The 13,885-nt window shown below is 31.3% G+C and overlaps 1 protein-coding gene across 1 annotated transcript in view; it reads right to left on the bottom strand.

The window, feature by feature from the left end:
* Window positions 1-5,108: 5,108 nt before the first annotated feature.
* The window catches only part of LOC111378571 (DEAD-box ATP-dependent RNA helicase 51-like), a 10,291-nt gene continuing 1,514 nt past the window's right edge, over window positions 5,109-13,885 (bottom strand). Inside the window, exons 3-12 of the mRNA XM_023001797.1 lie at window positions 13,576-13,761; window positions 12,421-12,504; window positions 9,946-9,987; window positions 9,603-9,674; window positions 9,225-9,524; window positions 6,768-6,806; window positions 6,583-6,687; window positions 6,231-6,299; window positions 5,992-6,117; window positions 5,109-5,496 (exon numbers count right to left, since the gene is read on the bottom strand). Of these exons, the coding sequence (XP_022857565.1) occupies window positions 5,326-5,496; window positions 5,992-6,117; window positions 6,231-6,299; window positions 6,583-6,687; window positions 6,768-6,806; window positions 9,225-9,524; window positions 9,603-9,674; window positions 9,946-9,987; window positions 12,421-12,504; window positions 13,576-13,761 (1,194 nt within the window). The 3' untranslated portion in view covers window positions 5,109-5,325. The remainder of the gene's footprint in view (window positions 5,497-5,991; window positions 6,118-6,230; window positions 6,300-6,582; window positions 6,688-6,767; window positions 6,807-9,224; window positions 9,525-9,602; window positions 9,675-9,945; window positions 9,988-12,420; window positions 12,505-13,575; window positions 13,762-13,885) is intronic.

The raw sequence follows: 13,885 nt of genomic DNA, 5'->3' as shown, positions 1-13,885 counted from the left end.
TCCTAGTTTTTAGTTGAATTTAGTTTCTTGTGGATGAGAGGAATAGACTGAGAGAGGAGAATTAGTTAAAGAGCAAGGGAGGGGAGTGAAAGTTTAGTGTGTGACATGTGGAAGGCATGTTTAAATGGTGGAGAGATTATTTCTAAGCATTGTGGTAGCATCAATTACAACATGATGTTAATTTGACTTCTTCAAGTAGTATTTACAATTACATTTTCCTCTTATAACATAAAATTGGTGGACTAAGGAACACCAGTAAACATGTATGACAAAAAGGCTTTTCCTACTTGAATCTCTTATCTCGATTTTGTTGACATGAATCACAAAGTTGAATCATTCATAGTTACTCATAACTTCATATTGGAAGTCTTCACATAAAATTACCACAATCGGTGAGACGGGAAAATGCAGGGAGAGAACGGGCGATGGAGTATGGTAGATGTTGAGGAAGATATGATATAGTTTTAAAGAATGGAGAGTTTTCGAATTATCAATAAAAGGATGTCATTCTAAAGAAAATAATAGAATATGTTATAGTTAGTAAATTAAAATAATACGTAAAAGACATATTTAGAGCATGATGGATTCTCATTAATAGGGGAAAAAATGAGTTTTGAATAGTATTTGAAGAGAGTGTGTGGTTAAAAAGTAGAAAAAAATTTAGAGTACATGTAAAATATTTTATTATATGAATGTATTGTTGAAAATGATTTTTAACAAATCATAAAATAAATTAATGAATGTCAAACAGACACTTAATATGTTCAATTAGATAAAACTAAAGATGAGAGCAAGATGTTTATTCGTATATAATTTAGTGTATAGACATGTCCAAAAAGGATGATTCAATATAAAATGACGCAGGCAATTTTGTTGGCTTTTTATAGTCCTAGACTCCTAGTCATAGTAGAACGTATGTTGCACGATATTCTGAAATGTTTTATACGTGCCATAAAAATAATATTGTAAGATGTAAGAATGTAAAAAAATAATTAATATGAATTGTTTATGTGGAATGAATTTTTGATTCAAATAAAATAAAAATCAGTTTGTGAAAACAATTAAAATAGTTGAGGAAGTCAATTAGAATAGTCTCTCCATTTACCCTTTTGATCTGGACACCCTATGAATATCATTATTTTCTTATATTTGCTTAATATGCATTGAATATATCAATTAAAATAATTTATTATAAATACGCATCATGTCTCCCCATTTAGCTTCTCCGTATCTTAATATTTATTGGAATAAATTAATTGGAAGAAAACTATAAAACTATTCATCTTTTGTTCCAAAATTTTTTAATGAATTTAATTTATAATCCAATTAAGTGGAATGAATCTGTCAAATGTACACTAATCATAATTATATAATCGACAAAATAATTCATGACAATACTGTTCAAATGATTCAATAAATCAAATACATATTGTAAAACGAAAAAGGTGATGAATCTGTCAAGTATGATTAAATAAATTAAAAATATATTAAAAAAATGAAAGTAAGATAACGAATGTATCAAATGTACATTCATTATAACAAAATAATTGACAAAATAATTAATGACAATATTGTTCAAATGATTAATAAATTAAATATATATTGAAAAATGAAAGTAGGATATTATTGAAATAATTAAATACATATTGAAAAACTAAAATTAAGGTACTATTTAAATAATTGAAGTATAATAACGGTATAATAGTCCAAAAAATGATTCTCATTTAATGTAATGGAATATCTAAAGAAAAAAAAAATTATATCATAGCAATTTGAGTATGACAAAGCTAACTTAATTTAATTTACCCTGAAGTAATATTTTTCCAGACATGTTAAAGTTTTTTTAGGCAATTTTGTTAAATGTACATTGATCATAATTAAATATTGACAAAATAATTCATGATAATATTGTTTAAATGATTAAATAAATTACATACATATTAAAAAACGACAATGTGATGAATTCGTCAAATATAATTAAATAAATTAAATACACATTGAAAAATAAAAAATAAGTTAAAGAATGTGTCAAAGGTACTTTCATCAAAACAAAATAATTATTTATAATATTGTTCAAATGATTAATAAATTAAATACATAAAATGAAGTACTCAAGCTCCATTTAGAAAAAAACCCAATTGGAAGGGGAGTCCATTTATGAGAAGGGGTTGGGGAACGACATTGATGGCAACTAACACGAGAGTTGCACTCTGAAAAATAAAAGTACAGTAATTAAATACATTTTGAAAAATAAGAATTAAGGGAATAATTGAATTATAGTAAGAATAGAATCGTTCGAAAGATACTCAATTTAATTTACTATGAAGTAATATTTTTTCAAACCTATTAAGTTTTAGGCAATTTTGTTAAATGTACATTGATCATAATTAAATAATTAACAAAATAATTCATGATAATATTGTTCAAGTGATTAAATAATTCAAATACATATTGAAAAACAAAAACAAAAAAGTAATGAATTTGTTAAATATGGTTAAATAAATTAAATACATATTGAAAAACGAAAAATAAGGTAAAGACCGTGTCAAATGTACATTAATTATAACAAAATAATTAATTATAATATTGTAAAAATTGTTCAAATGATTACTAAACTAAATACATATTGAAAAATAAAAGTACGGTATTATTGAATTAATTAAATACATATTGTAAAGCAAAAATTAAGGTACTACTAAAATAATTGAATTATAGTAAAGATATAATCATCCAGAAAATGATTCTCACTTGATGTAATATTTAAAAAATTATAGATATATGAAATATATAAAGAAAAAATCATGTCATAGACTCATAGTAATTTGAGTATGACAAAGCTAAGTTAGTTTAATTTACTCTGACGTAATATTTTTTCAAATGTGGTTGTGGGAGTAAATTGCCCAAATGGCATTCAATTTTGCAAAAAGTTTTTAAGGGGCTACTAAACTTTAAAAATTAATTAAATAGTCATTGAACTTTGTAAAATGTTTCTACGGGATCACTGAATTTTTAAAATCACCTAAATGGTCACTGAATTTTACAAAAGATTTCCTTGAGGTAATTAAATTTTGCAAAAGATTTTTTTGGGATCACTGAATTTAGTGACCCCTGGCAAACATTTTTCAATGTTCAATGATCATATAGGTGATTTTTAAAGTTCAGTGACCTTGAAGAAACATTTTACAAAGTTCAATGATCATTTAAATGATTTTTAAAGTTCTATAACCCCTTGAAAACTCTTTACAAAGTTCGGTGAACATTTGGACAATTCACTTTAGTGGTGGTGGTATGTTTCGAGGTGGTAGTGATGGGTTTTGATGGTGGGTTGTAAATTTCAGGCGGACGTGTTTTGGCTGCCGCCAATGGTGGTGGAACAAGTGAAATGAGATGGGGGAGATGGACAATTCGTAACCATTTAAGGGGGGTAATTGTGACAACTTAATTTGATAAATTGTGACCGATAAATAAGTTGTATCTAATTGATTTGATAAATTTGTGACTGTAACGTTATACGATTGTGATTAGTACGTAATGACATTAAAATTTGTAATTTGTGATCGAAAAGTAAGTTGTTACCAATTAATTTGATAAATTTGTGACAAAAATTAAGTCGTGATCAATTAATTTAATAAATTGTGATCGAAAAATAACTTGTAATCTATAAAATTTGTGATATGTGATCGAGGAATAAGTCCAATTAATTTAATAATTTGTAACTGTTAAATAAGTTGCGCCTCATAAAATTTGTAATTTTTTACTATAATTATGTCATTGAGACTAGTACATAATTGTGACCATAAATTATATGGTATGATGACCTTATTATATTTAATTAATACCACTTTATTTTGACAGGAGCTTATTACTAATTCCTTGATCTCAGGAAGAGTCTTTTTAAATATCTTTAATCGTCTAACATACATATATTATTTATACAAAAAGTCATTGTTTGACAATCATTCCTTTTTTCAACATCATTCTTCTGAAATTTACTATTCAAAAATTCATTCTTTACCACAAAAAAATAAAAATAAAAAACCAAATTTTTTTTTTTTTTAAAATTGAAATTGCATCTTTAAATACATATAGTTACGTATATTTCCCGTTTTGCATTGGACGGTTGGCCCATTAATTTATGTAAGATTTGGTGTATTGTTATCTTTAATTTTTTTGGTCAATCCATACTATCAGTCTATCTAGTTAACATGCCAGAAATCGAGTGTGCTTATGCAGCTTGTTTTGCCATAAACCTTTTATGAAGTTTTAATGCTATTCATTTATAATTGTGATCATCCTGAATCCAGTGAGTTCAAATGCATTGAAGAATGAGACAACGTCATTACTCTAAACGATTAATGGTATTAACTCCTAGCTGTTGTTTGAGCCACATTAATTTATTATTATTATTATTATTATTATTTTGATAATTGTGAATGTCCGGATCAGCTTACGCACATCTCGACTAATCTCACATGACTCTGAAATTTACAGCTAGGTGCTCATCTCAGTGGCCTTAAGAAAACTTGAACTGCTAACTATTTAGGAGCAAACCCAAAACCTAATCTTGAGCCACATTCATTTCATAAGAATACATTTTTCAATAATATATTGATGATAAATGTATGATAAAAAATAAAAAAAGTATGAATTTGCATGTTTATTAAAGAATGTGAGATTGAAATAATGTCAAATTACTATTTAAGGATATATTTTTTTCAAAAAATGTGGCTCAAGCAAGGCCATAATTTGTAAAATCTGAACTAAAAGAATTAATGATTGAAGAGAACAGGCGCATCTTGCATGAAAACCGCGCAATTGAAACCACAAGGTCAAAATGTTCGATAAGATAGATTAGATGGTATTGAATACTCGACTACTTATATTTTTTTGTCTTTCCCAACTTTAAAATGCACCATTGTTAGGCAGGAGGCAAATTTTGTAGCACAAGTCCTTGCTAGACATCTGATAAGTTGGGGGAATACCCAAATTTCATCTGAGACTTTGTAACTGTTGATGTCAATTAATATTAGTTTCAGCTGGTTTCAAAAAACAAAACACCCCACTACTAAATAAAAGTTAAAATTATTACCTATTTACAATCAATATAATCCATAATATTGCATATTAAACATGCAGATAGAGTATTATAAAACAAAAGGAACAAAACAAAATCAGGCAGTTCTGTCTAGTTTTATGGTAATGAATATGATACTGTCAGTTGAAAAAAAATTGGGATTCTAGTCTCAAAGAATTAAATGCTCAAAAGTAAAAACCTCATTTCAAAACTGACGAGCAAAGTATCATGTATCTACAAATTACCTCATCCTAGTATCTGATAGATTGTCTCGTGTCGCCTTTCCTACCATATGGATTTTTCTCGCTGAACCCATTTCGTCTGCCTTCAACTCTTTTCACCTTCCTGAATTTTGATGCGCTACTGTCTATGTTCAAGTTTACTTTGGGAGGAGATGATAAACAGAATGAAGCAGCTACAGCCTGCAAATAGCACGGATTACTATCATGACATACGAAATAATAAAATTTGACATTCTAATAGAACTCGAACTATGGTTGGTCCTCAATAGTGCACTTCACACTCCGCACAACCACACCACATCCTTTGGGGAGCAATACACTTGGCGTCAAGTGATTACGCAAGGAAGGGACGTGGGAATCTCAGGGCAGTACTAGTGCTTGTCCCCAAGCCTATTGCCTCAGTAGAAAGTTAGCCCAAAACCTTTAAATATAACCAGTTCATCCTCACCTTTCCATTATAGTTGCACAATCAATCCCCAATTCTACGATCTATCTTCAAAATGTTTATTTATATAACATAAAAAATCGGTTAGGACGAATAACTTCCTGGGAGTTTCAAATAACATCCCCATATTGAGGGATATAAAGAAGTTGCAATTTTACGCATTTTGATTACTGAAAAATAATTATAAGATATACTTCTTTGCTAAACAATATTTCCCCAAAGATAAGTACCTGCAGGTCAAGTCGGTGAACATTAAAGATTTCCTTCCTAGAATGTGAATTGTAAGCTTGTATGTAAGATTTGTATCCATCTTTAGCCGACTTATTCAAGTAATAATTGTTTGAAACCAGCTTTTCCTGCACCAGTGCATATAATAAACAATATTTACTTCTGAGGAACTTGTGAGAACGACGGAAAATAAATTACTTTAGTGATAAATATAACCAAACAGTTCTAAACAAGAATTTACCAGGTGGGATTGCACATTTGCAATCTTCTTATCATCAAATTCATACTCTTTCACATGCACTTTTTCATCCTGAAATTAAACAGCTGTGAAAATTCACAAAAAAATTTATCCAAGAAATATGCAACCCAATTTTGTAGTTGATCAATCCTCAGGAACTTAATTCTACCCCGAATTTTTTTTAGTCAGGATACAACCAAATAGAAGCAAACTACCTTATTATCGAAATTTAAAGTTAGCTTTTCCATTATTTAACCAATATTAGTGAAAAATAAGGTAACCAGATCAGAACACCAAATTATTTCTATGAAAACATATTTTCATTATGCTCTTTCACAGGAAAATACTTGTCTACCTTAAGGTACTGAAGAAACTGCAACTCCTCAGGAATAAGGAAAAGAAGGGCCTTCCCTTCTGCACCTTCCCCACGCGCAGTTCGACCAACTCTATGGATATACTCCTGAAAGTAATTACATAAAACAAGGTTTAGGAGAGTTCAAACAGTATAAATCGGGATATCGTTTAGAAGGATATCAGCACCTTAGGGTCATCTGGGGGATCATACTGTACAATCCAATCCTACAAGAAGAAACAAGAAGAATCAATGGGCGCCAACATCTTACCCAAAACAAAAGAAACATCACAGCCAATTACATTTGATCTTGTATACTACAGTGACAAAAATCAACCACAAATTGGTTGTCACTTCTCTCTTATTATACAAGTACCTCTACTATTTCTCAATGTTTTCAAACCTGGCCGGGGCCAATGCCCAGGAAAAGGCAAAGGGTCAAGACTCAAATTGGTGGAAAAAAATAAAATAAATAAACAAATATAATGTAATTTTTTTTATAATATATGACAATGTTCACATCAAAAGTTCGAAGTATTTAAATGTAAAAGCTTTTTGTTATGTAACTTGTTTAAACACCTCAAAAATAAATCCCATTTCTCTAAACAAAAAAAACTATTTTAGATTATAATTAATGATTATATTCCACGACCATGCGATGTTGTTATACATTGAAGGGTGGTATTACTATGCATAGGCAGACAGCAGGTTGCTGGGATTAGAAGCATTTTTCCATGTTTCCTAAAAAGTAACTTATAAGTTCCCTTTTTCTATAAAATCAAAGTTAAACATTAATTTCAGACTACTAATTTATTATCCACACATTTTGTGGGACCCAAACGTTCCTCCTCAAAAATTATTAATAATTTTACATGAGCTAAATGATTCTCACATCGGATAGTTATTATTTTGACAAGGGACAAAAAAGCTTATAAAAGGACTCTGATGACTAGCATAAAAGAATAAGGGAAAATTGCAACAATGGTCCCAAACCTTTTCAATTATCGTAAACTTTATCCTAATCTTCAATTTGTGCAAGTGAAGATCCTTAACGTTTCAGAAATATGCACCTAGGTTCGAAATGGATGGAAACTATACATTTGATCGTTAGTTGACCAATAAAATTGAACTTTGACCAATTTAAAAGGGTAACTTTACTATCTAACCCTATAAAACAATTAAAATAAATAATCAAAACAAAATAAAAATAATAAAAGGAAAAAACTATTCATCTCCTTCTTCACCCCACCCCACTACCCGAGCAACCAAAGTCACCACTAAAATTCCTGCTGTATAATTTTTTTGCCTCAACAGCATCACATCGCAGCTGTCTCAATACAACCACCTCAGAAATTGAATTTATTATTACTAATGCGAATAGATTGTGAAATGAATAATACTATGGTTGGAAAATAATTTATGTTTCCATTTTCTCTCTAACTCTTCACTAGAATTTTTACTTCTCCAACACATAGAATCTCCCACTCGAACCTTATTTCCCTCACAATACAAATACCCATCTTCAGATTTCAAGAAACAATGCTAGAGATTTTGGGTTTTGGCCTCGATGAGGGACAGAACTGCTTGTATGCACAAAGAGGCGATTTTTTAAGTAGGCTTGAGTTTGAAGGGTGAAATGGGTTTTATGAGAAACCAAGGATTTTGTGGGATGGATTGTAGGGGTTTGAGAGAGGAGGTTAGTAGCCGCCATTGTTGGGGGAAAGTGAAGAAAATTCATCTGTTTACAATAAGAAAGATGATTTTTTGGTTTTGGTTTGCGATGGTGGCTAGTGATGGCCGGAGGTAGTAAGTGGTGGTCGTCGAGTTGTTTCTTGGGGGTTGGGGGGTAGGTGAGGTGTAAGAAGAAGATATTTTATTTTTATCTCTTCTCTCTTTTTATTTTATTTTGCTTCTGGGTTTTTAATTATTTTATATATATAAAAGCAAAGTTACCATTTTACCCATTTTAATTTGGTCAAAGTTAGTCAAAGTCCACTTTTGTTGGTCAACTGGACGGTTTCCATCTATTTGGACACTAGGTGCATATTTATGAAATATTAGAGATCTTCACTGGCACAAATTTAAGGGTTAGGATAAAGTCTGCAAAACCTGAAAAGGTTTGGAACCGATGCTACAATTTTCCAAAAGAATAAGCAGCTAAGTGGTCATATTTACCATGCGCATGGATTTAGTAAAAAAAAGTTAAATCATTAGTTTTTGTTCATATTTATGAAGAACTGGGAAAAAAACCAAGGACAATTCACAGCTTAACCGGCTAGTTCACCAGCTATTTTATAATTTTTTTAGTAGTCAGTTCACACTACATGACTAGGCCAGTCTGTTCCTCGTTTTCCAGTTGAAACAACCGCTCTAGCCCGGTTTTAATACTACTGATATTTCTGTGACTCTGCTCGTTAGAAAGGTGTCAATTCAGAAAAAATAGGAAAAGATTCTGCCAAAGAAAGAGGGAGAGTAAAGATATGCCATTCTTTAACTATATACATATTCCATATGTTATCATTTTTTTTATTTATTTTTTTACGCCTTATTTCCCAGGTAAATAATGTATTTTTCTTTATTTTGGGGGCGGGGGTTGGGGGGGGGGGCGCTGGCTGAGTTTGTATTATAAAGGTGAAGAAACATACCACACCAGGAATATCAAGACCACGTGCAGCTATATTGGTACATAACAAGATACCCTTCTCCGCTTCGCAAAAATTAAAAAATGAGGAAGTTCGTTTCGGCTGCTTTTGCTTTCCATGTAAATCAAAACAATCAATCTGAATGTATCTAAGAAGTTCTGAATGAAATTTGACAGAATCGCGTGATGAGAAAAAGACCATCACTTTCTTTGACAGATTCCTCTTCAAGAAGGAATACAGAAGAACAAATCTTTTGGCACTTGAGACAATACAGAAGCCTTGCTGCAGCCCTTCGTTGATGACCTATAAATGCTAACATTTAATCAAAAGAGAATAAAATATATCAGTTTCAACCAAAGGAAAAATCAGAAGACAGTGTACCCGCTTCCTTCCGTCATCCACATCAATGTAGACAGGAGTTTTCTGAAATGATACACGCGCAAGATCCTCAACCTGAAATTGATAATATATTTCTTTTTTAAGTCCGCCAGGCGACAGTAAGTGAAAATCCTGTTTTCCATTATCTATACGGTAAGTAATAAAAATTCACTTCGGAACCACAATATAAGAATCTGCAATGAATGTGGAAATTTAGGATACTAAAAGAAATTGAAAATAAAATCGTATTGGAATACATTCTTGTATATATTTCTTGCATTCTCTTTGTAGAAATATAGAATATTAAACAGAATCAGTGTAAAAACCATCAGCTCAGTATTCATACCTTCTTAGTCTGTGTAGCAGAGAAAAGAGCCGTTTGTCTCTTCTGCATAGTAAGTCGATTAGTTCACAAAAAATGGAGATGACTGTATCATTTTATCATTTCAAAATAGTTATAACCATATTGCAATACAACATTTACATTGTTCAGCACATTCATAGGACACATATTTTCGTAACTCTCAAGGAAGGAATGGAAATAATTAAAAAGCCATAGAAGCAGAAACGGATTCCTTAAATGCTGATGAGCAATGGATGCCATCATTGAGATAACACATTAAGCCAGATGTATCTACCTATATCAGTACACAAATTTGTACTTTCATTTGTATTACTTCTTGTACAATTAGCAGCAGAGGTCCTTAATCCTTGATGAACGAGCACTTGCGGTCCTCAACCTGCAATTTATTAGGAATTGTTCCCCAACAACATTTTGTCCATTTAGCTATTAGAATGCTACATGTCTCTCACAAGGTTCCAAGAGCAAGAAGGGTAATTCAAAAAAAGAATCATTTCTTCCCCAACTTTCCACCTCCCATCTGTGCAGCCCCTACCCTGCCACCTCCATCCTGTCATCACCATCCGCTACTACGGAGCAAGTCGCTGCCACAGCCCCCATCATCTTCTTCCCCAAAATCCTGATGAATTAGCATTGCCATATTAAATAATCTCCTGTAACCTGTGACAGAGAACTTACCAAGAAAGTGCAATCCTGAGTTCAATATCATCTCTATAATCAAGAATGCTTAAATCCATTTAGCAGAATTTTTCCTCAATCTCTCTTTTCATAAGTTCACCAATTAATCACGACTAGAATTTTCTTTCATAAAATATATTTTACTACTTCTATCCATTAGCCCAATTTCCACAATAATGGCAAGGGACACTTGGTGGCTATGGGTATGTGCGGGGACATGAGTGATTTCGATGTTTTCTTTCTTTTTATATAATTCTTTTCATCTTTCCTCACTAGATTTAATTTTTTATTAAATATAATTGTCTTATTAACTAAACATCATGTACCAAACATGTGAATTATTAAGAGTTTTTTCGATGGAATTCCTTAGTTGGGACTTGAGTACTACAGAAATTGAAAGTTGGGGATTTAGGTTCTCACTTGCTATGATGCTCGGACTTAGGTACTGGTATCGGGTATGGGTACGTATCCAAGTGTCAAATATTTTATTTTTTAAAATGTAAAATACGAGGATATGGTTAAAAGAATTCCAAATTTCATATACGAGTACGTGGATACGTCTTTGAAACTACAATTTTTTTCCCAAAAATTCATATGTAAAAAATTAAATAATAATTAAATGACAAATTATATATTGTAATTTATAATAAATGGCAATCTTTCCCATAGATTTACAAGCAAAATCTTTTCATTCGTTGTAGATATGATTGCACTTTATACATTATAATTTATAATAAAATCAATTAATTTGGCGGCCTGTTTATTAATGGTCCAATGAGATATTTTACGTACTTGTTTATAAACACACTAAAAAAATATCTATAGGTAATCATCAATTAATTTCATAAGCCTAACTATTTTTTTACAGTGAAAATTACACCATATAACACATTTTAATAAAATATTCATAAATTACATCGAAATATTTTTAATCTCACAAGTACTGCAATATTAAAGTAAAATTGATATCTATAAAAACACGACTCCTAAATTACCCAAGTACAAAAGCCCATTTTATGCCAACAAACAGACCTCAAATCATTCACCCACCCAAGATATAGCTAAAAAAATCCCAAAATTTTGTTTCCTGTACATATTAAGGCTCAACCAAATCTAAAGGCCAGTGGATAATTTTTTTTTTTTTTTTTTTTTTTAAAAAGGGCCATAGTCCAACATAACACTTTCTCCTTCCCTAATCCCTTTCAGATTCACGGCTTTCTGCACTCTACAACAACAGTGGCGGCATTCAAGTTCCAATAAGTTCTGTTCCTAGCCGTGTCCAGTTGAAAATCGCCAAGCCCGCCCCATACTTCACACCCGGTCTCAACATAGGTCTATTGACCAAAAAGACGAGTCTGAGCATCACAGCTCACTTATATGGAGGTTGAAGACCTCCGGGACCAATTTCCCTTACTTAACGAGAAAATCTGACACATAGGTTACAACTTAAATTTGCTAATAAATGCAGCCCTTCAATTCAATAATTGCACCATGACCTATCTTATTCTAAGTCACCAAAAAAGAACATATGATATAATGAGCCCCAGAAAAACTGAAAAAATAATAATAATAAATAAATAAATACAACTCTGCCTCAGGGAACTCTCAAAAGATTATGAATCGCATTTCATTCTGCCCTCATCCACCAAAAAAAAAAAATAATAATAAAAATAGGGAGGAAAAAGAAGGCCGGCAATATTAAATTTTGCATAACCAGAAAAACCAAAAGCAAAAATTTGACTACATATAAGACTCATAAGAATTAACTATAGCAGCAAGTACCTTTGGCAAAATTTTAATGATCTGCTTCATTTCTTCTTCAAAATTTTCTTCCAAAATCCTATCAGCTTCATCAATCATGAGGCACTGCAAGTCCCAAAATGTATTTAGAACTAAAGCACTATAAATAAGCAAAGGGAAGAAAAGAGTAAAGGTCTGGATCCTGAATGCTCTCTGTGGTGGATGATACATCTCTTCATGCACAAGCTAATCCCTACTGCTTCTTTAATCATGATTAGTGTTCTCGAGTTGAAGATAAAGGATCTACTCACCAGCCCTAATGTTATTATAAAAGGATATGTTGCTGATACCATTCACTTTTGCATTTTTTCACTAATGCCCCCATTTGGCCCCCATTTTGTGGAGATAAAAATGGATGAAATAGTGTTTTTTTGAAAAATGATTGGTTGAAAAAGAATTATTTTTTTTTTGTTTATTTACGTGTAATATTATTTTATGAAAAATTGTGTGGTTGAAAAATAAGAGAGAGAGAGAGAGAGAGAGAGAGAGAGAAATGAAATGTAATGGAATGGAAATTAATAGGGGCCAAATGGGGGCAATATTCTATATCATTGTATCAACTATTATACAAAAAAAAAAAAAAAAAAAAAAAAAAAAGGAACAGAAAAAAGTTACATAAAAAAGATTACTCAATACCATACTGATCTGTTAACTGTATCGTTATTTGGCTACCATTAAATCAAACCTCATGGCCTTTGTCCTGCTATAATTTCAAATCCTGTGGGGGACCCCCTTGCAGTGCAATATTCCACTGCCTAGAAGCAAAAATGGTGATTTAATGCCTTTTAACTAGTTTTCCCATCAGAAATCATTCTCCAAAAGCTACTAATTTGTGTCATCACAGCTTTTAGATAATAATAATAATAATAAAAAGACCCATTCTAACTGTAGAGAAACAACATCCTCTACTACTTTTAATATTTAGGAAGCAACTTTTAGAGAGAATAATAATCAACTTTTGTCATTATAACATATTGTTGATCCATCAATAAATAAAATGAATTTGATCCAAACTGTCATAACAACGACATACATCAATGGCTGTGAGGACATGTAAGATTTAATAAAAGTTACTCGTCTGTTGTGAAACATGGTCAATGAAAATCAAATTTTAGCCAAGAAAATGTATTTCTATACCTGTAAGCTTTTATATATGAAGCCTTTAGTATTTTGAAGATGGTCAAGAAGACGGCCGGGTGTTGCTACTAAAAGATTAGCTCCTTTGATAATGCGCTCTACCTCTTTTCTTCGTGGGCCACTACCCATTACTAATCCAACAGTCTGTGAATGATACTTGAGAAGGTTTTCTGCCACAGCATGTGTCTGTATCATCAAGTTGGAAATTAGTTTAATAACTTCAAACTTCAAAAGTACAAAATGCCAACTTATCGCAGCAATTAAACACAAATCAGGTTCTTTTTTTCTTTTTCTTTTTTTTCGGGGGGGG

The sequence above is a fragment of the Olea europaea genome, unplaced genomic scaffold, assembly GCF_002742605.1.
Source record: "Olea europaea var. sylvestris unplaced genomic scaffold, O_europaea_v1 scaffold1834, whole genome shotgun sequence".
NCBI lineage: Eukaryota > Viridiplantae > Streptophyta > Magnoliopsida > Lamiales > Oleaceae > Olea > Olea europaea.
This window is presented reverse-complemented; position numbering and strand designations above follow the sequence as displayed.